Source organism: Dermacentor andersoni, chromosome 2 (assembly GCF_023375885.2).
Source record: "Dermacentor andersoni chromosome 2, qqDerAnde1_hic_scaffold, whole genome shotgun sequence".
Lineage (NCBI taxonomy): Eukaryota > Metazoa > Arthropoda > Arachnida > Ixodida > Ixodidae > Dermacentor > Dermacentor andersoni.
Genome location: NC_092815.1, coordinates 185,264,386 through 185,288,128, shown reverse-complemented (window position 1 = coordinate 185,288,128; position 23,743 = coordinate 185,264,386). Strand labels below are relative to the sequence as shown.

The following is a 23,743-nucleotide window of genomic DNA, read 5'->3' as shown; positions in this document are numbered from 1 at the left end:
CATTACATGCACCAACCAGTCCAAATTATCGCTATACTAGAGATTATGGACGCATCGCAGTGCATTGCTTTGCACTTCATTGCAGCACAGGGGTTAGCTATCCCCAGTAGCGAACGCTTTGGTTGACCTCCCTGCCTTTCTGCTTCTTGCATTCTCTCTCTCTTTGTATAAAACGCACTAACTTGTGGGAGAGAAAGTGTTCTCCTCTTTTAGAATTCAATTAATTGTCAAGCAATTATATTGCAGTTCCAGTAACTGTATCGACCGGGTCCCGGTCGAAGAAACCGACAGCAGGCGTTTCAAGACAACAGTGAACTGTTATGTTTATTGCGCTGGGCATGTTATACCAGAGCGATGGAAAGGGCGTAGTGGAAATAGAGGGCAAGGAAAGGCACGTGTCGTTCTAGCGTGCCAAGATAGCTTGTGCTCGTTGAACTGATACGATACAGTAACTAGAGCACAAATGCGAAAACGAAACCGATTCTGTTCGCGCTCACAGAGTGCGGCACCAGGGGGCAGCGCGCGCTGCGCGTCCGTTAGGAGTGGCAGACAGAGCTGCACATGTGTAGTCAGCCGGAATTTTTCGTGTCGTGTTGTAAAAGTTGTTAATTTGCCGTAAATATCTATTGATTTGTACTCAAGAGTGAAGCAAGACTCCAAGGAAGAGAGATTGACGCATCGGGAGCGAAGAACAGAATCGATGGATGGTTACGCTGCTTGGGTCTCGGCACGTTCGAATTGGCAAAGTTCCGAATTTGTCGCTGTGTTTTGTACGCTTGTGCGCTCGTCATTTGCCGTCATCGCGCGGAGATATTTGCGCTGGATGTCTTTCACTTCGTGTACAAAACTCTGCACGCTGCGGCATCGAAGAAGTTGTCCTGTGTTTGGGTGCACGTATGCGCTTGGACACGGATATATCCTGCTTGCTCTCAACGGGTGTTCAACAGTCTACGCGCACTCGTAACTTGCTCATGAGGTAAGCCCATCTTAATCTTATTTGGTTTGCATAACGTAGGTGTTAGTGATGTGTGGTAAGCCGGTGTCGCGAACAGAAATATTGTTTCAGAAGACCACTATGCAACGTCTTAGGGCAAAACTGACGCATGAATGGGGAAAGGGATCACCCTATCCTTTCAGATCGATTCCAGTCGTAGCGCGATCGGCTCGATCGCAATTTCCGTGAGGTACTTCTAACCTTTTGCTCACTCGCGTTAAAAGCGCAGAATAAAACTGCGTTCAGTTGCGCACTGTATTGACGCTTGTATTGGCTTGAGAGCATCCTGTATCCGATACAAGAACTTCTGTTAAAATACGGAAATAAACGTTCGAGGCAATAGCAGTCGTTCACTACCTGTGATCGTTACTTTCTTGCTTGGGTGCACGTTTTAATTGTGACCAGAAAAAAAAAGTTCTTTCCTCTGGCTGCTTTGCTGTGTTTCTTCGGTGCAACTTTTTGCAGTGCAGCAAGACGTGTTGCTTCGAATGATGTCTGGGCAGTCAAGGCATTCGTGTCAGTAAGCAAGCAGTAAACGGGGTATCAGTGCGAAAAAAATTGCACATACAAGAGAAGCGAATGGTATCATCATTGACTCTTTTATTTTACGAATAATTCAGTTGTATTACTAAAGCGGAGAGTGGATATGCATGAAAGTCAGATTGTATTGATACTCACCAAAAACAAGGTAACTTATCTTTACTAATCAATCCTTTTCTTTTACTGAAAGGCAAGTTGCTGTTGTGCTGGAGCTGAGAAGAGGTCTGCTGCCTGCAATGGGTCCATCTCTCTCAAGTTATCGCAGTATTGTAGCTCTCAAAGTGAGTGGATTTTTTTTTCTCTTAGCTATTTGCCACCTGAATCATGACTGCCACCTGCCACCTGAATCAAGCTGTGTAGGTGATCACTGTTAGTGACATTGGAGTGCTGGTGGACAAGCACTCCTTTATGATTGCAACGCATATGACAGAGTGTAGCTGTGGCAGTATGCGAAGGTGTTAATCTATAAGCCAAATTAGGTTCTTTGAGGTAATATGTTAATATATTGATGACATTGGATTGTGGTCTAGCAGGCAAAAATGCTAAACAAGGAGAAGTAATTTTAATTTGCACTTGGTAAGATGTGCAAGCAATTCAGGCTGTTACACATGAAATGGGACATTTGTAGATGTCTTCTACAATGCTGCAGTCCTGAATAGCTTCAGAGTTTAGTGATACCACTATAATTTCTCTGTAAAGCATGCAGCACAGTTTAGCATTGGGGGAGGCTTGCATCAACAGGCGTCTACTTACTTACTTAGTTAAATGGGGCTTAATGGCGCAAAAGCGGCTAAGGCTATGCTGCGCCAAACATGAGGTGTTTTAAAATCCAGTTAATGAAGGAAAAGGCTTTGTTAATAATCTATATTTTATGTAAAAATCCAGTGTCGTCTAGAAATTTACGAACGTCACATAATGGGACTAGCAGATCATTACCTAAAATTAGAGCAGGGTGTAAAGGTATGTGTAGTTGATATAATTTGTGCAAAAGTGTTCGTCTGTGTTTCAGTCTGCGTACATGTGAGTAATATGTGCATAACTGTTTGTGGCTGTTGACATTTCTCGCATGTTGGTGTGTCTTCTTTCGTAAGTAAGTAATTGTGTGTGAGGTGTGTGTGCCCAATGCGTAGTCGGCATAAAACTACATTGATGAACCGCTCCTGATGGTAGCATGACTTCCACTCGCCAACTATGGGTTTCGTGAGATGTAGTTTGTTGTCAGCACAATGATCCCATTCGCGTTGCCATTTCGCCGTTAAGGCTTTTCTAATCGCGCGGATGCTATCTTTGTATGGAACTGTTGTGTTTGTTATCTCTTTGTTCGCTGCCATCGATGCATATCTATCGGCTGCTTCGTTACCCGGTATCCCAACATGACTTGGTACCCAGCAGAAGTGGATTGATCTCCCATATTTGTTAAGTGCGACCATGTTTAGTATGTCCCCTAACAGGGGTTCACACTCAGATTTTAGGTTTAGAGCCTTCAGTGTACTTAAGGAATCAGTGTAAATGACTGTGTTTTTGTGCTTGCCAGTGATAATCTTTTTCACTACAACCCATAAAGCGTAAACTTCAGCAGTGAAAACAAGGGCATGTTTTGGTACACGAATACTTCTTTCCCAATTTTCTGTTACGGCCCCTACACCCATGTGTTGTTTTGTTTGGGACCCATCAGTGTAGAATTGCGTGTGATTTTGATATTGGTCCTGAAGAGCACGGAATTCTTGTATAATGTGGTCGTGAGGAGTGTCTCTTTTCCTTAAATGTGTTAATGTCCAGTCGCACAACTGCGTGAAATCGTACCACGGGGCCAACCGTTCTGGTTTCTTGGCAACCTGGAGGACTTCGTGGGGAATTTCATAATGCCGACACTATTGCTCATACTGCAGTACAAGTGGCCTAAACATGTTTGGTTTATTTCTGTAGTGTAAGCGTGAGTTGCACTGTGTGACGATGTTGTAGCATATGTGTTGCGGTGATGACTTAAATTCTGAGTACGTAAGGAAATGTGAGGAATGCTCTGCGCTGCTGTAATGAGGGTTCGTTACATTCAACATATAAACTTTGAATAGGTGACGTCTACTAAGTGTGAAGTTCAAATGAGGTGTTACTGTTAGGGTGACTATACATAATTTATGGTTTAATTCTAATCTTGTATGAGGCAGACATAGTTTACCGACTTCGTTAAACAATAGAGATGTAATATCTATGCATACAAGTATTACCCATTCATTTATGCCATTTGGACAATGGCAGAAATGCATGGGCAATACTTGTGTACATAGACATTACATCACTATTGTTTAACCAAGTGGTGCCCCTGCATGCTAAATTTTACAGGGCTATTATTAAGTAATGTCAACTTTTGTTGTAACATTAAGGCACCTTTTATTTTATTACAGATTACCACCATTGTGTACCATCATAGTGTGATATTTACACTAAATGTATTTGACTTTGCTATAAAACCCTTCACAGTGGTGCATCATGAAATTTTTTTCTATAGTTTCTGGCCTCAGAATGCACTTCACGTTATATTCTTGTTTGCAACAAAACTATAACGCAGGTTTCTCTCCTTATATTTTGTGGCACTTCAAGCTGCGGCGAGCTAAACCACTGGGCAGCAATACTGGAATCGTTACTGCGTGTGGAGCTGTCTTCAAACACACACAAGGAATACATAATTGCTTTTTCAGCGCAAAACAATGGACACAAGAAAGACGACAGAACAAGGCGCTACTCTCAACTGACATCACTTTATTGCGTCCCTCCTTTGTAGACAGCAGAATCTAGAAGAACATGCGTTGTGAACACCATGTGCAGGAACCACCAACATCTGATCACAAGAGCACACTCATAGGACAGAATCCAAAAAAAACATATTGAGCACTGTACAAGGTTAAAGAAAGCACACTAATGCACTGTGACCCCAATGACTGTATGAAGAAAGCTTCCGATAACTCTCTGGCGATGGTATCACGGCTCTTTTTCAAAATCGTAGTATCACGAAGCATTGCGAACATAAGCGATCCATACCAACAGGCACAGGTTCCCATTTGGCTCAACATCGTAAAATATGGAAGTGCAAAGCCATGTTTCGTGATACTATGATTTTGAAAAAGTGCTGTGATACCACCGCCCGAGAGTTATCGGAAGCTTTCTTCATACAGTCATAGGGGTCACAGTGCATTAGTGTGCCTTCTTTAACCTTGTGCGGTGCTCAATATGGTTTTTTGGATCCCGTCGCATGAGTGCGCTCTTGTGATCGGTTGTTGGTGGTCCCTGCACATGGTGCTCACTGCACATGTTCTTCTAGATTCTACTATCTATAAAGGAGTGACGCAATGAAGTGATGTCAGTTGAGAGTAGTGCCTTGTGCTGGTCGTCTTTCTTGTGTCCATTGTTTTGCGCTAAACAAAGTATTTATGGATTCGCACCAACTAGCCCGCCAATGCATTGTGTTGAACGCAAAGAAATGCTGCTTTGCCTTCTTTGACTGTGTTGCGGGCACTTGTGAAGTACTGTCTGTCCAATAATCTTGGTGGCTTGGAAGTGCCGTCCACTTCTATGCGTTGCTTTCTGTTTCATTGTGGCATCACATCACATTATATTCATAATGTGTATGTACTTTTTCTAAGAGACCCATATTCCTATCCTTGTGTTATATTTGCTGTCGCATTATTTATGTGCAAATGACCAGTGCTCCAAGTTCCATTTTATCGCAAAGTAAACTACTGGTACCTAAACAGTTCTGTATATCAGAAAACCAAAGCCGAACTGCCGAACACTATCAAGCAGCAGCATTAGTACAGTGTCAGGTAGTCAGATTTTATTGGTTATGCAGAGGCGCACAGCGTACCTCTTTATTACTTGCTGAACAATTAAGCTGTGTGAAAACTGAGTATTTATGTAGCTTCAACCACATGCTATTGGCCATTGTTCCTGCCCTCAGCAAATGTGGAAGATTATCATGGCATTTCTTTTTCTAACTCTTTTTCCTTATTACAGTGGGATTACTGCATGTGTAAGTGGGAAACGGATCACATAGGCAATCAAAAGCCAACAATGTGTAAACTTGGAACATTGATTGTACAGTTTGATGACCCAGAATAAGTAGAAATACACCATAAATGATTGACGATTAACTTTTACTTGACACAGGGCTAAAGCATACAGTAAGCATACTGTATGCTCATACGGTGTCACATCAATTTAAATTTTAGTGTAGCTTTACAGTGTACGCTTCTATTGTTGCATTCTGTCAGAGGGATGGTAATGTTTCGCGTGTCTAGCAACTAGACTGTCTATATACAGTAGTAAAAATGTGCGAACTGTATCTTTTTATGATTTGATAGAATGTGTAGAACAATAAAGCCATACAATCAACGCACAGTGATGTGACTTTCTCTGCACATGTTGCAGGTTCAAAAAAGTATGGTGGAAGCTGTTGCCAAGGTTCCGACCAGAAAAGACAGCCAGTATAAAAGGGTCTACACCACTGATCTCTACTACAGGGCATGGACAGCACATCGAGCACCCTCGACTGAAGCCAACCTTGTCCCGGAAGTTGGTGCTTCACAACTTTGCGGCAGCACTTCGTTTGCACGGGTGTGTGGCATTTCTTCCCCTAACATGCCCGCCTGATGTGCCATAAACTACCCAAGCAGTGTTTCGAGGTGTCCAGAATTTTTCCATTGCAGTGTCTACAGTGTAGCTAACATAAATGGCGTGCAATGGAAACACTGGTAAATGAGAAAAAACTTGATGTAAGAGAACACTATCGTATACGGGTTCAGATTGTCATAAAAGCGCTTACCAGACATGTAGAGACCTCCTAAAATGTGAAAAACCACAAAGAAAAGTTTTTCGGCAGCAATATTATCTGATCGCACGCACTAGTTAGTCCACCATATAAATATGCCCTGCTTCCAGGACAAGCGCCTGCATGACACCGCATTTCCACTGGCTTCACCTGGATCCGGTGCGGTGTGCTGCATCCAGCAAAACATTAGAAATCACTGGTGCACAGTGTTTTCTGTCCCCTTTCTCGACACCTACTGAACACATGGTAAACTGTTTCCAAAGCAAAAAAACAGAGGGAAAGGGCTCTGAACACATTGCATTTTAAAGTGGCTGGTACTGGGTAACACTAGTACTGTGGCATAGTATATTTGCACCAGGCAACCTGTGCGCCCAAAAAGGCTGCGGTTTACTTGCAAATGGCCAACGTATTGTGAGCATGTTGAAGTTCTTTTTTTATTCTCATCTGGAGAAGAAGCCTTGGAAGCATGAAACACTTCACAAAACCAGCTTCAATATATTGTGTCTGCATCACAATTTCATGGCTGCATGAGTGAACCCTCTGGTTAACATGTAAGAGTGTTCATGATGTTTGCCATGCATTATCCACTTTATTTACAGGTCAACCCTATCTTGAGATTTAAGCTGATGTTGCGTTTAGAGAAATTATGGCCGAGAGCCAGCTTTTGAGAATACAGATTGAGCTCGACAGATTAAACACCAGAACAAGTCGTTGAGGATTTCAGATCAAGAATCTTCAAAGGCCAGTTCATTTAGTGGTGTTAATATTCTGCTCAAAGTTGTTGATTGTTACATTCTTATGGTGCCCAAGAATTGCGGTAACAACTTCACTTGGAGTACATAGCAAGGGTGTATTCGACGTAAGCTGCTGGCTTTTTTTCTGTTTTCAAAAACTGGTTTCTTGTTCAGTTCAAATTTTGCATTGTTTATTAGGTGTTCTGTTCTGTTTCCTTTTCCTGCAGCTTCTTAGTTAAACATCTGAATAGTGAACACAACTTGACCTTTTGCTTGATTTTCTAGATTACCACCCTCGATGCAAAACAATTTCACTTCAAAACTGCTTGTACCATACTGAAAGAATAACTTGAAGCAGCCATAGCCACCAATAACACGCAAGAGATGATTATGAAAATTTTAATATTGTTTTTTGATCTACAGGGTGTCTTAACTATCGTGCACCAAGATTTAGAAATATGTAAATGCGATGTAACTAGACAAAATGAAGGTAATGTTGTTTGCCGTCGCTTTGAGATACTCTGATTATATTTTGCATTCTGCCTAATTACATAATTCTTAATTAGTTAATAAATATCTCAAATAATTAAATGAACTGTGTCAATGAAAAGTTGTAGAGCAATATGAAAGCCTCCTTATACACTTTTTTGTTACTGTTACTCATTGTGTGCTACGTAAAAGTGTTTTTCCAAGGAATAAACCTGCGAATACACATAAAGTGTCTTGAGTGGCCAGTCATGTGTCAGTTTTGTGGTGCAAAGCCACGAATACACCTTAAATGGGTTCTTTTAAGAAAAAGACTTGGCTCAGAAAATTATCCTTCTTTATGCAGCCTGTGGAGACAAGGTTTCTTAGACATGGCCATGGCCCTCAAGGAAGATGCCGAGGCCACAGGCAGTTCCTCCAGTGACCGTGAAAAGGTCCCCTGGGGCACAAGTCTAATTTGGCACCCCTACCTTTCTCCTGCAGCTTTTCTGTCTACTTAGCTAACCAGGTGGGTCAATGATGGCAAAGGGAAAAAAGAATCAACAGCTTCAAACGTAGAACTTGCTCAAGCTCAACGCATTTTTGGTGTGAAGTTTTTCCCTTATCATTTATCAAAAAAATGGGTAATAAGTATATGATATGGCCTTCATACGGACACCTCTTTCCCACAGAGAATTAGCAGTAAAAAAAGCAGCTTATGAAGGCTTGAATATTAGCTAGGATGATGTGGCATAGATAGGATAATGATTATGAATGTTTCTGGTAAAGGTAGTGGTAGTAGAGTGAATAATCAGTTTATATATAGATTAAAAGACATTTCGTTCCAATGCCAGAATTTTAAATCATCCAAAATAATTTTTGCGTTTGATAGTCTATGCGCATTGAGTGACAGTGCTTCTTGATGCTTGCTTCTTGCTGACATCATTCTTATGCTGCATAATACACCTGTTTAAATTCCCTATTTCTCCTTTTCAAGCAACTTTACATTCATCATAACATACCTTGTATGTTAGGATGAATGTAAAGTGATAAGTGATGAATGGAATGTGATGAATGTAAATGTGATAAATGTGAAATGTAATCTCATCAGCAAGTTCCGGAAACTTGCTGATGAGATTAGGGGGTGGCGTGCACCCCAGGCTTAGATATGCATTCAAGAGCCTAATATCTTGCAAATGTTAGAAATACTCCTGCTAAGCAAGTTCTTGGTGTCATACAAGGTTATTTGCGAATACAAATTTGCTTAAATTTAGAAAACAGTCAATCTAAAACATGTCAAGCAATATCGCTGACAGTACACACACATTCCAACGGAACTAAATACAAATAAATATAGCACCAAATGCAGAATCATTGGCATGATGCCATCCTTTCAGTGGAATAAAAGCTGTCCTGCATTGTAAATCTGGAATCCTTTATAATCCAGACTACTAAATGCCTCATGAGGGTTGTGACGTAAAATATGCGTGTATTTATTCCTCGTTTCTTTACTTTAAGACCCGATAATACTTAAACAGCAGTGACAGAACTGAGATCACGGTACTTAATACTTTATATTGCTCCAGAAATCTGTTTTTCTGCCGATCGCAGCACTTGACACTACCAATTTTTGACAGAAAATGTGAGACAGAAGGCACATAACACTTAAGGTGGTGCTATTCACTTTGATTGTTTGGGAACAAAACTCATAATGTACATGTTATGGCCCTACGTGTCATTGCCTTTGAACAACAAAAAGGTAGCGGGTTTGCGTTTTGCAAAACTGCATGGAGGTTTTTACTGTGTGCAATTAAAATTAGAAACCTTCACAGCTGATACTAAATGCATTCTCCACCGCTTTAGGTTATACAGGTGCACTAACACAGAACACGCTCTTTTACCTCATCACTGCCCACACTCTTAGGCAAAGTTACACCCTTTGGAGTGCCCCTTCTGCCACACAACGATAATCGTCATCTGCCTTGTTGCGTTTCCTTTCTTTAACACTGCGAGCCCTGTACTTTCCAGTAACGAACGGCATGCGCGTTATCAGCATGATAGCATTCCGGAAAGGAAAGTAGCAGCCGTGGCGTTTTAAAGAAAGGAAACACATCAAGGCAGATAATGATTATTGTTGTGTGGCAGAAGGGGCATTCCAAAAGGTGTAACTGCCTAAGAGTGCAGGTGGTGATTCAGATTCTTCAGAGGTGTTTCATTGTATGGGATGGCACATCGCTCTTCGCTTATTTGCAGAATATTGCATTCCAATTGTGTCATATGAGATGAATCCATTAGAGAGCTTTAACTTGCCCTAAATTTATTACAGCTCTTTACTGGTAAACTGGCAGCAGCTTGCAGTGCTTGTGGAAAAACAATTGTAACTGCCATATTATATGTAACTGCTAGTGCACAGGCATCGGCAGCACTAATGGTTAGGGTATACTTGTTTCTTCTGTTCTGGGGTATGCATCCTCCACGAGAAAGTAGTTTTTTTCGTCTTCCTCTTCTACCACATTGGAATGTGAAATGGGGTGTAATTTGTAGGGTGTACTCTTGCATAAACTTCATGAGCATTTATTCTTGTCTGTGCCACAGATCATTGTTGCTACCACTATAAAAGCAGTTTACAGCACCCGTAGGGAACAATCTGAATCTTTAACGAACAGTAAGGATAATGAATAATCGAATAACTTTTAGTAATTTTCAACAAATTTAGCACTCTTTGCTTTCCACTGTGGTGTTTTTCAAACTGTAATGTTGGCACAAGGTTTGTCTGCAGGATGTCATTTTGTGTGAATGAGTGCACTTGTGCGCATAACACCTCAGCGTCAACATTCTGCTGCACAGAATGTCATTAGCTTTCGTATGCATTGGTCACTATCGGCTGCTCCTTTGTTAGTTGGAATGTAGCATTTATGTAAAGCACATTTGATGTTCTAACAAAAAGCATTGTGCCCTCTTATCTTCTAATTCTCCTACTTGATGCCTAGTGCTATAATAGCATGGTTGACACCATGAGAGTCAGTGTGGTGTATAATTGTGTCTGGTGGGGTGGGGGGTGTACATTAACTTAAGCAACTTTTCTAGACGACTTGAATCAATATTGTGGAATGCTGGTTTTTTTTTTCAATCACTGTTACCAAGTTTCACTTTGCTTGTGGCAACAAGTTTAATGTAGTTCGCTAGCACTCCTGCCAACACATATAATGTGCAGGCATCTGTGTTGAAAAAAAGACCAGCTAATGGTTTGCGAGGAGCTAAGGTCCATTTAGACCATTAAATTTTGAGCTTACACCGGTGGAAATAACTGGTGAATGAAAGCACACCCAGGAGAACTGACCATAATATTTTCTTTCAATATAATAATGATGAAGCTTTGAACTGCATATGAACTGACTTGTTTAAAAAATGACCCATTTCCTTGTTCAAGTCAGACAAAGGTTCCACAGGAATACAGAAACTTGAAGCCGTCAACAGCAGCATGAATATAAACAGCGCTCGACGTTTTGCAATCTTGCACCTGGTTATCATATTGTCCATCCCATTTTTTTTCCACAGGCTGTTCTTTACTGTTTTATGGTCATACCCAGTTTAATTTTAATGTCCCTATTTTTAAATATTTCGTTAATATATCTTCATCGGCTTTTAACAAGATATATATTCTAATGTGCCTTCATTTACCATTTACATTGATCTTAACCAGATGCATCTTGATACAAAATTTATTTTCCTTAATTCTTCGTTTTCCTTTTCCAAAAGTGCAAACTGTTTATCTTGATATCTATTTTGTCTTCTCGGAAGATTAGGTCTACTGGATTAATGACTGCTTACATGTGTACATCATTTTCTGTTTTGGTCACCCCTACTCTTTGCAAGAACTGACAGTAGTGCTCATACCCGCTCCATCACAATCACCACTGCTAAGCACACCTTTCCTTCCTTTATTTTAACACTTTGGCTTCTCTTGACCTATTATATGCACCAGTTTCTTCTCCCCCAATGAGGCTAGGGGCCACTGAGCTATGCACAATCCAAAACAACACAGCCAAGGAAAACATTTGCTACCCTAATGACAAGCACCTATGTCGAAATGTTGGCTATAGCAACATCCCTTGTTCCAACAATGTTGGTCTACTTACATGTTTTCCTAACACAGAAGTTACTGCTTTGTCGTGTTCTGTGATTATACTTTTTTGCCGCTTTCTTTAGGATGGATATTCACGAATACTATTTGTTTCTCCTAAGAGCAGCAAGTTTATCCTTGCAAGCATTTTGGGTCAAGAACAACTTTCACCAGGAAGAAGTGCAAGACGAGTGATTGAAGAAAATAAAGTTGCTTCTGTGATCTAAGAACTTGAGGACTGAAATGTTGCACCTTTGTGTACATATGCTACGCAGTGCTTTCATATCACAAAGTGCAAACTGTTTTATCTCTGCAGCCATGTCAGTGTGTTGGCAAGACAATTTTCTCAATGGTGACCTGCTGCTTTGTCTATGAGCTGCCTTCATGACATTTGCATTAAAGGCGATGTACTATCGTGGACAAAAGTACCCTGGAAGTGCGAGCGTTGACCAAATTGCATTTCTGTTCAAGACCACTGAAAACAGTGGGTCACGTATGCACATTCCGAACGCAGATGGTAGCACGACTGATCCCAGCAAATAGTGCACCACAAAATTCGGTCGACTCTCACACGTCCTGAGCAATTTTGTCTCCGATGGCACATTCTTTGAACAATGGATATGCTCTGCAAGATGAAATACGGGAAGCACCTGTACTTTAACGGATATAGTACAGATTTAGCATACGGAGTCTTTCGTTTTCTGAATACGGCAAGCACCTGTATTTTAACGGTTATAGTACAAATTCAGCATACAGTGTGTTCCGTTTTCTGAATACGAGAAGCACCGTACTTTAACGGTTATAGTACAGATTCAGAATACAGAGTCTTCCGTTTTCTAGATACAGAAGCACTCGTATCTTGTATTACGGTCTCTTTTTTACAGTTGTCCGTTCTACGGAAATGACCGTTCTTAATTTACGGAAGAGTGTTCGGTCACAAATTACCAGCAAATTTTCTGTAAAGTAAGGAAAATTTTTTTTACAGTGTAGCTCTCACATTTTGTACGTATCGTCATAATGCGTGCAGTTTGCGTGTTCAATAAAATATTGTTAGCTGAAACTTTGTGAGTACGAGCGCTTAATCAGACAGCTTAAATTTTCTCGCAATTGTACGGATGTTCGCATAACAAAAATACGGAATTCTGTCTGTTTCGTGCAAAACAGTGTATAGCCGCTTTATGATTACAGTGAAATGTCCGTAAAGCTTAAAACGAAGAGTACTTTCCGTATGTTAACGGCAGATTTCGCCGTATTTTTGAAATATGACATATTTTCCGTATTTTTACCTGCAGTTTTCCGTATAATGACGGAAATCCTCCGTATTATGACGGAAATTTTTTACAGTGATAATATAAACGCAACTGCTATAACTCTAACCAGAATTTTTAATACTGCAGCGAAGTTACGAATGCGGATTCTTTTAACGACAGAATTCTGTCTGACATCCTCATCTGAATATGAGCTCGTGCTGTTCCCTTGGGGCAGAGTATTCTGTAAAGCTCTCCTGATGGAGGTGACGTTCACGATACTGTAGTGTCCTATAACTAGTTTCTGATATTCACAGATCTGGTTTGGTGTTCACTATGCTATGTATGTTCTTCACCGGATTTCAGAAAGTTGATAATTTATAATTGGCTTGTTTTACAGCCAAGCTGTTAACGCGACTACAAGCATTGACACACGTTATATGCCACTGCTGCATGCTGGGCATGTTTGGGCTCTAATTTGGAAAACATTTTCAGCGCAGGCAGACGACGACGGAAGGAAGATGCGGACGCCACAATGAGCTAATTTGAACAGTTTATTCTTAGCGAAAAAACACCTTTATACACCAGGTATGGTAGCGTCACACGTGATCAATACGTAAAACTGAGCTTTCCAAAAAGGCCGCTTCCTAACATAACAGGTCAATGGACGGGTTGCTTACTACACAGCTTCTACGACTTTAATAGCTAGCCTGTGCCTCCATAATTTCGCGCACATCTTGGTCTCGGTGCCTGGCCAGAACCACAGAAATTCAAAGAAAACGAGTGCAGTCACATTCAGGCAAATGGCCTTCTCTCACCGCAACTTGTCACATTTAAACTATGGTCTCTGAAGCGGTCAATAAGACACCATCATGTCGGTCATGTGTACTTCTTGCCGCAAAAATTTTAATGTATCTTGGAACACCCAACCGCATATTTTCGACACCGGTCTGTCAACTGACACCGCCTGCAAAGTTTTTCTGGAGCCGAAAAAAACATTTCTCTTAACGCGAGTAGCAGTTTCTTTTAAGACGATGTGGCGTCTTGCCCAAGTAGGGTACAACCGCTACCTTTCGTTTGTTTTGCGTCTGTTCATTTGCTGTGTCCGAGAGATATTTTCTACACGACATCCTTTCAGTGAACCTTCTGCTACAGAAACCTGCAAGGGTTTCTGAAACCCTTCTGCAGACAAACGTTCCGATACGTTCTTACGGACACATTTACTCCAAGGAAATCATAGGTTTAGACTTCATTGAGTGTCGTAGATTTGCCCATTACATCCCTCGATTCGAACTTACATTTTTAGAAGTGGTCTAAATTGCCACTAATAGGACTGGTCCATTGCTACGAAGTCACAGAAAGGGAATCACGGGTTTAGGCTCCCTTCAAGGACATGGAATTTGATTTGACTTGATTCGAACTCGCAGATTCGATGTGGCCTGAATTACCACATCGCTAAAGCGCTCGTTGATCTAGTGTAAGATCACAGATAGCTTATAGAAAAATCCCACTCCTGTCTAATCATACGAAATGCCGCGCACTGAATAGCACATTCTTCTACTTGCACTCTAGTGTACTCGTTCGCAATCATAATATAATGCGCTCACAATCAACGGCGTTCACTGATATTGAAAAGGTGCGCACATACTGGATGGCACTGACTCGTGTTCACACTCATGCACGTCAGTATTAAGTGACGCTCAGATATACTACAGTAACGCTAACCCACAGGTATGCTTACTTCCTCGCACTTACACCTACGTACTCAGTCTAAATTGGATAGAGCTCCCTCACTCCAGTGTGTCGAAGTGCGCACGAGTCTGAGTGAGTCTAGGTAATCGCAAGTGGGTGGGACTTTAGTGGGACCACGTGTACAGCTTTTCTGATTCGGGGACTCCTAGTGGCGAGTCTGTATCAACTATTTCAATCATTCTCTTTTCGAGTACGTGAGACTGAATGTGAGCCTCAGTCTACGGGATCCCCAATGAATCATTGCATGTGTGTTCATTAGTGGCTCCAGTTGGATCTAATAGCGTTAGGCTTGAGCGATTACATCAGGTTGCAGTTTAGGTTCCGCAAACATGTTCGGCGCAGTGAACTTTGTCTTCGGTTTGTCATGTTGCAGGTTTGAGGAGGCAAAATGACCGCACTCCCTGAAAGTCGCTCACAGAAATATATTTATCTTTGCAACTCCCTAGGATTCACTCATCAAAATTGCACTCAGCCGAGCACGCTCAAACTCTTACTCACCAACAATCTACTCAGACGCTCTCACTCGAACTCAGACTCAGCAGAATTATGCTTAGCCGTGCTCACAGTGCCTCACGGGGGAGTCTCAATATAAGTGAGTCGAATGATTAGTGAGTTTGCCGAATTATGTAACTTGGCACAGCGACCTTTGCGGCGCAGACACCATCGTCGTCATGCCGACATGATCTTAGCTGTCGTCGTGTGTCGTCCACTTCACGCCGCTGTTGCATCTGCCATGGGACTCGCACCGTCTTGACACGGTCTTTACCGTTTCGTCGTGATATGCATGCCTCAGTCGATTTTGTCGTCGTTCTCATTCTGTCGTGGCTGGTAGTGCCTGTGAGTTCTCTGTCATCAAAGTGTCACGAATATAGAAGCCATTGAACGTGACCGGCCCGTTCATTGTAGTGCATATGGCTGTGGTAGTAAGAAAAAACATGTAGAGTGGCGAACGAAAGTTTGTAGACCTGGCCCTCACAAAAACCACTTAATGTCTCTACGAACGATGCGTGAAACTTCAAAATGAGAAGAGCCAACAAAATTTCGTCACTGAAGTGTTGTAGTACATAATTAACTTCCATGTACTGCACGCAGAATTCGTCGAAGTTCCTCGTATCCCATATAGGCTAGGTATATGAATTTTTGTCTTTGACGGTACTCCAAGTGTCTCCTGCATCGAACGGATGCTATGGCTAACTGAAGAACTGGGCAGTGCATCAGTCAATGGCTGCTTGGGGAGGTTCAGAAATTAAGGCAGCGCTAACGAGGCACGTCACGACTTCTTTCATACGAGCGCTGACAAGGCGAGAACCACGAAATTTTCACGGTTGTTGACATTGCATGCCGCCAACGAGCATGCCAGAGGGATTGCGTTTTCACTGAAGAGATCCCTTCATGCAACCGACTACCTGCACGAAAGACACATATCCAAAAGAAGAAAAGGGTACACCCTTTCCACATGTCGGGAAATGTGGTGAAAAACGACCGCTTGGCAGGATATAAAAGCTAGCTGCGTCAGACAAGCTCGCAGTGCAAAACACCGACCACGTCTGCATTTTTCAACTATATCACAAGGAACAAGTACCAGTTACATACCATACGTCGTAAAGGAACAGGGCAAAATCGAAATGTTCTCGAAGGTAAAATTACCGCACAGTACTTTCCGTCGGACGTCTTGATCATTGTTTCATACCATGCAAGTCCATACTCATAACGTGCGCCGCTTAAATTTTAACTATCCGGGTGCCTAATTAATGTAATGTAAAACTGTTCTAAATTATTCTGCAGAACTTGAGACGTAGCTATACAAACGATGTATTGAAGTTTACTCATAAGGCACTCTTCACGTTCTGTGCTTTTTCTATGCGGAAAGCCACATCTTGTATGGTCTGCAAGATACGCGTATGACGCGTATCTTTTCTAGTGCTTTTATACATTTCTTTTCATTGCTCTCATTATGTGTTTCTAAGGTGGTTTTACTCCGTAACACGAACATGTATGACAGTTTTGCAAAGGTTCAGCACCCGATGTCATTATCTAGGATCGGTGACACCAGTGCTTCATCTTTCTTCTCTGCAGGCGAAACTGCTCGTGTATTGGTTTTTCGCAAAGGCGTGCGCACTGAATCACCACGACTCCGCAAGTGGATACCAGGGTCCCGGCTACAGTGGGTACGGTGGTTATAAGGCTCCCGCAGCAGGCACACCTTACCAAGGATACGCTGGCTACTCAGCTGTAAGTAATGCATGAGCTGGGATTATGTCGAATCGCGGTTTCTTTGTCGTTGTAGGTGTATAAGTTGCGCGCTAGAAATACCTTTTTTCAGCACTGCTGTTTTTACCGAAAAGGTCAGGAAGTAGCTGCTGTACGAATTCCGCACTACCTATCGCCCAGTGTTGGGATGAGAAAAGTGAAGTCGCTACGTCAGTCGTTGTCTGCCACAATCTGCTGGGGGGGGGGGGGGGGGGGGGCGTGAAACAGATAATGAGGTTAAAAAGCGGAAAGCGTAGTGCCCACATCAGTTGCGCCAGTCTATCCCACCATCCCTCAGCTTTAGGCAATCAAAATTAGTGTAACTTTTCAGGCTTAGAAGAAAACATAGAAAATGGCTCAGACCATCTGTTTTAGAATGGTTCCATTTTTTCGGAACATACAAAGGAATTGACTTCTGCGCAAGGATTTAAGTAATATTCCCTATCAGCGCCACGACAGCCTTCTTCTTAAACCAATGCAAGCATTCCCTTTTAAGCGCAACGCATGCACTCACATATATGATTTGGTTCGTTGAAAGGTTAATGACATCATTCTTCCTCATAGATCATGAAAGCACTCCTCAAAAGCAACATGACTGCTCTTCCAGAGCAGATTGATGAAACTAACCGGAAGGCCACGTTGTTCGCAATAAACTCTTATATTGTCACGATTAACACCAGATTTGTGCCACATTGCGGCCCTTTGCAAGGCGAGCAAGCATAACGGCTACGTCCCACTTCATGTGCCTTTAAGAAGAAACTTCAGCTCGGGTACTTCTGTCAATATATGGGAACGGAGAAAGAACTTCTCTTGGCAGTTGCTGCAGTAATATTGATGAGGCTCGTCGTACTTAAGAGGAAGCTTTAGCTAGGGCCCAACTCCGACGGGGCCAGGGAGTCCGTGGACTAATACATGTAATACAATATTCCAATAGATGTAGAACGCAAAAACATTTTTCTGAGATAACGCCTGGACCTATTTTAGTGAAATTTATTGCAGTTGAGAGAGAACGTTAAATTCTAGTGACTGTGGGAAGCGCAATTTCGATTTAGGGCTTGAGTGTTGTTTAAAAGATTTTCGAATATTCGACAGTATGAAAAAAACTGAGCACAAAGTTTACAAATTCATAGCCCTGCATCAAGAACAGATATCGCGGTTCTGTAAAAAGCATCCATTATATCAATCAAAGCAGACAAGTTCGCTATGTCATTTTACATCTTACGTGAATTTGTTACGTTGTTTGCAAGAGTTCTGCAAGAGCTGCGTTTCCATATTAATAAATTTTTGATATTTATGTGTAACGCATCAATTTCGTGCGCTTTAGATTTACTATGAGATGCACTTAACAGAATTGTATTGTATTTTTTTGTTGTTGTTGAGTTACAGAGTTGTAAACTTGACAGTTTCGTTTTCTGACAATTTACGATTTTTCTCAATTTTGAATAACAAATCTACGACCTAACTCAAAAATTCGGAACCAGCTGTCGCTAGATGTTAAGTTTGTATTTTAAATGCAACAAACCTCGTCAAATTTGGTGTAGTGGTTACCGAGAAAAACGAATTCTCCTTGTACATGTGTTTAGATAGAGCACCCGAGCTAAAGCTTCCGCTTAAAAGAAAAAGTTAAAAGCTAGTGATTGTAGGAAACAGATTTTTGAGTTTAGGTCATTGTAAAGCTAAACTTTGTAACTCAACGGGAAAAAACGAGCGTCATGTAATGTTACAAAGTCATATAAATTAATTAAGTGTTTAACACTCCTACCACCGCTGTTATACTCATCGCTCCCCGATATAGAGTTAAAGCAAATAACTCACGTTAGATGCTACCAAAATGTTTTTAAATGATACCTGCAAAATTAAAGTGACACTAAAGCTAGATGTCTCTATTTGCTATTACCTTTTTCTTACCACGCTGAAAGACATAGAGCTAGGAGGAATTCGATACGAAGCGCTTTCTTTCAAATGTCACTATTGGCCGCGAGAAGTACAGAGTGCATACATGGCTTTGCCAGTACGCAAAGCCTCATACCGCTTTCCCCTGCCTCCAAATATGGATAGGGTATTCCGCTTAGCCCCTTATCCCGCCAACCTATTTCAGAGGTTTTGCATATCTTTGCCTCTCGTAACACTACAACTTGTGGATATTTCTTCACTCGCTAGTGTTCTGTATTGATAATTAGTCAGTATTGTAATATTATCCTGTAGCGAACTCAATTTCCTTTGAGACATGCATCAGACACGTCCGCTAAGCTCCACTTATGCTTAGCTGCAACCTTTCGGCAGGTGTCTTGATATTTCGTGTGCTCTCTCTTTCGATGCAGCCGCCGCAACCGTACAGCTTTGGCTACGACACGGCTGACGAGTTCGGCAACCGGCAGTTCCGCAGCGAACAAGGTGACTCCAGCAACGTGAAGACTGGCTCGTACGGTTACACGGACGTCAACGGCCTCTACCGGCGCGTCAACTACATCGCGGACGCCAACGGCTTCCGCGCCACAGTAGACTCCAATGAACCGGGCACCGCGCCCGGAGCCAGCGCCGACGTTGTGTTCAATGCTGCGCCCGTGGTCCCGCCCGTTCCTGCAGAGGCGGCAAGACCTGCTCCGTACGGCGCCAGGGCATCCGCTGGTTACAGCAACGCGTTGAGTGGATATGGTGGATACGGATACGATCCTTACGGCCGCCGTGGTGCGGTAGCCGGGTATGGTGGTTACGGGCGCTTCGGCTACGCCCCTAGTGGCCCGGCCCTTGGCGGTTATGCTAGTGGTGGACAGACTCCTCTCGGTTACGGGTCTGCCGGCTACGTGGCAGGCCAATACGTGCCAACTGGTTATGGTGGCTTGGCCGTTAGTCACCATGGCTTCCGCCGTCGTAGATGAAAAACGCATGCGATGCCTGTCAAGTTTTATGACGAAAAAGGGTGCGGGAGACCAACGGGCTCTTGTGTGAGCTTTCGGTCATCCATTTGGCCCTGCAATGACTGAGATAAATGGCGCATATGAATAAAATGATTTAACCATTTTTGTTGCGTGATCTTCTTGTGGAATTCCCGCGAAGCGTACGACGAGGTGCTGACATGTTCAGGGAAAGGTGGGAGAGGTGGGGAGGCTGTAAGGGGGCTGCTGTTCAGCCTTGCAGTGAGTGTGTAATACAGGCCATAAATGCTCGCCAAAACGCAACGGTCTTGCATTTCACTACCTTGGGTGGTGTCAGAGCCTCCTGCGTCCCTTGCATTATTTGTTTCAACTATGATTTTATAGAGGAAATCCATAGAAAAATTCCATAGAAGAACAGCGCGAAAAAATCTGCACTCGACCATTTTGTTTTATCATGGGACCGTTCAAAATATGGGGAACGCGGCCGACCTTTTTCCGTGCCATTTGCTGAGAACGCATTCACTAATGATGTTATTGCAATGCATAGTCCTAAAAGGATTGGCAAAGCTCTCGTGGACCAACTATGGGACTTAGTTTTGTTTATTGCTTTTTTTTTCTTATTACACTTGTAACTAGGCTATTAATCCTAGGCTGAGAGTTTTCATTGTACCAAGGGCGGGGAGGTCTGGGGCGCGACCAGCTTTCCGAACCCCATTTACATTATACACACACACACACACACATGTATCTATATATATCTATATATATATATATATATATATATATATATATATATATATATATATATATATATATATATATATATATTGCACTTGACGAATCTTCGTGTGACCTCGCAGAATTGAGCGCTGAAGGGACGGCGTTATATGCGCATATACAAGACCCAATAGTTCAATTTCCCAGCCTGAGTCCTGTCGGTGGTGTAATCTTCCTTCGTGTAATTGTCGCATACTTGGCTGTCGCTAATACTGCTTAGCCTTTCTTGTGAAACTGCAGCCTTTCTCTCTCTCTCATCTTTTTCTGTGAGTCCAAGTATAAGAGCTGATACGCATGACTGCTGTTGATTCTGATTTCGAGTGAATGCGGCTTGGCCTCATTTCGGTTACTTAGTGAATTATAGCGTTCCCCAACTATCATGCAGCAAGACCTAAAGGATGAGCAGTTGCGTTACTCAAAGAAAACCTAGTGCATATTGTTTCCAATACAGTGGCGTGGCCACCACCATTTCTTTCGTTACTGAGATACAAATCGTTAATTGCTAATAATTATCTAACTCGAGAATTACTGTCTTGATTTTGAAAGTCTCAGTGAGCAATTTCTAGGCATCCCAAAATGACATCTCACTGCGATATTTTCAGCGAAGTACTAATTTCGTACAAATTTTTTCGACTGGCAAAAAACCTTCACGAAATATGAAAAATACCACGTGAGTGCGCTCCCAGACGCATCCATAAAGCAGCGCCCTCAAATAAGCTGATTGAAAGCAACTACATGGCCTGTCGCAAACCAGGAGAAACAGAGCATCACCTTGATAATGATACGGAAGGAGCACCAACAGCAGGGCTGACGGCTTCGCAGCTATTGCTTCGTCTCATTTTTACGTCGCACTTATTATCCATCTCTCAAGGCTGACTGATGACATTCATAACAAAAGGCCCTTGATAAAACGGCCGAAACGGCGCTCTGACCACACACGAAATGCGAAAAGCAATGTAATAGGCATAAATGTTTCAAAATCCGAGCTTTTCTCGCACCGCATCGAAAGAGTGCGCGGGAAGCTATGTTTCAAGCCAGAAACATGCTTCGGACCAAAGCCAAATAAAGTGACCGTTTTATTTTTCATCAAAGTGTATATGTGCTGCAAGAACAGGTTGGTGTCAAAAAATGAAAGCGAATTAAAGAGACTGGGAAGGGAACAACGTGTAGAGAAAAGGCAAAACCAATACATTCAAACCGATACACCACTTCTTAATGAGGCGAATTGGCAGTCAGGAAGCCTGCAAAAAAAAAAAAAAAAAGACAAAAAAGAGGTACCATCAGATTTCAGTGTGCCCTTATTACCTATGAATTCCCAAGCTCCATTCAACACCAGCCTAGAGTACGTGTTCGAATAGGTCTCGTTTTGCAGCTACGCATTACTTTGTCCGCGTTATGACATCTCCAGTGGGTTTCTTGATGACCTACCCCGGCATTCTACGGCAGACATCCGTTATCCTTGGCTTGAACTAATCCGACTTCCGTCTCGGTATGTAAGCACGATCTTACACCTAACCCCAAAGAAATAAATCGAGTGGAGTGAGGTCAGGTGACCTAGCCGGCCAATTTGCAAGCCCGTGCCTTGTAGTCTATTGCGCATGAAAAGTCGCATCCAGCCAGCTTCCTGCTAGGCTGCTGCTGTGTGCAGGTGCCCCATCTTACTGATACCACAGAAGTGGAAGACCTGACAGCGGGACATGGCTAAGAAACTCATCCACTCCTTCATGGATTCCGTTCACGTAACGCTGTTCAGTGAGTGTATGATCGAAGAAGATGGCACCAGCGTAAATTCCAAACCACACATTGAGCGACCATAGGTACTACTGCCGATTGCGCTTTACCCAGTGCAGATTGTAGTCCCTCCAATAGTGTTCATTGTGCAAATTTACCTAGGCGTTTCTGCAAATAGTGGCTTCATCTGTGCACATGATGTTGCCCAAAGGTCTGGTGAGTCATCGGCTTTTTCGTGGACCCAGTAAGAGAAATCTAGGCGAATCTACAGGTCCCTATATTCTAAGCACTGGTGCTGGTTAGAGTGGTACGGGTGATAGGCCATCATTTAGAAATCTCCAAACTGATGACTTGGAAAGTGCTACTTAGGGGGCCACATCCCGCATGCTGGCATGAAGGTTTGATGCCATAAATGCTAGAACATCCGTACGCAGGCTAGGAGTCAAAGATGGAGTCATCCGCCGCTGTTTCTTGGAGCGGCCGGTTTGCCTCCGGTTTTCATAATTTCTGATGATAGTCGATGCGTTTGGTGTACCGCCACATTTGCGTGACTGATATATATATATATATATATATATATATATATATATATATATATATATATATATATATATATATATATATATTTATATATACATATATATATATATATTTGAATACAGTACAAGAGAGCAGCAGGCAGCATGTCTCAACCACAGCAGCTCAAGCAATCTCGAGCTCGCGCCTCCGCGGCGACTGGCGATGTGGCTGCGGCGCCGGGCATTGCTCTTTACTACAATTGTCCCCCACAGGAAAAGGTGCCATCCTGGTGGCTCATGGTGAACATAGAATCATGGGGTCGTAATACGGCTTCAGGCGTTGTTCGTGGACGGTTTCACGACCACGACAGCGTTGTTCCGTAGGTGGCGTGACAGGCTGGACAATATAGTTCACTGGTGATGTCTGCGCTACAACACGGTAGGGTCCTTGATATTTGGAGACAAGTTTGGATGAGAGTCCAGCAGGAACGGCGGGAACCCAAAGCCACACAAGGGAGTCCGGAAGAAAGTGACAATGCAGGTGATCATCGTCAAGTCCAGATTTTTGTTTCCATTGGTCGACTGCTGTAAAGGAACGGAAGAGCTGCCGGCATTCCTCTTCGCGGCGGGCAACTTCAGACAGGGGCGTACAATCGTATGAGTCGGGTCTGTACAGAAGGATGGTGTCGAGGGTAGTTGAAGGTTCGCGGCCATACAAGAGGAAGAATGGGGAGAAGTTTGTGGTCGCCTGTGGGGCAGTGTTGTAGGCGAACGTGATGAATGGCAAAATGAGGTCCCAATTAGTGTGATCAGAGGCGACGTATTGGGATCGCATGTCGCCAAGGGTGCGGTTAAATCTTCCCGTCAGAACATTAGTTTGAGGTTGGTAGGCGGTGGTGGTGCGATGAACGATG

The 23,743-nt window shown here is 42.7% G+C and overlaps 1 protein-coding gene and 1 long non-coding RNA gene across 3 annotated transcripts; both read left to right on the top strand.

The window, feature by feature from the left end:
• The first annotated feature begins 673 nt into the window (after window positions 1–673).
• On the top strand, window positions 674–11,908 carry LOC140216191 (uncharacterized). 2 transcript variants are annotated; one of them, XR_011892877.1, is made up of 5 exons: window positions 674–976; window positions 1,725–1,815; window positions 5,957–6,142; window positions 7,923–8,084; window positions 11,803–11,908. It is a non-coding gene; the product is annotated as an uncharacterized lncRNA (long non-coding RNA). The 2 variants fall into 2 exon arrangements; XR_011892878.1 differs by having other exon boundaries at window positions 5,928–6,142.
• Window positions 11,909–15,457: 3,549 nt separating this feature from the next.
• Window positions 15,458–19,917, top strand: LOC126540830 (uncharacterized). The gene is made up of 3 exons (XM_050187662.3): window positions 15,458–15,514; window positions 16,754–16,909; window positions 19,249–19,917. Exons 1-3 carry the CDS (start codon window positions 15,458–15,460, stop codon window positions 19,804–19,806), a joined length of 771 nt encoding a protein of 256 aa, XP_050043619.2. The 3' UTR covers window positions 19,807–19,917.
• Window positions 19,918–23,743: the final 3,826 nt, after the last annotated feature.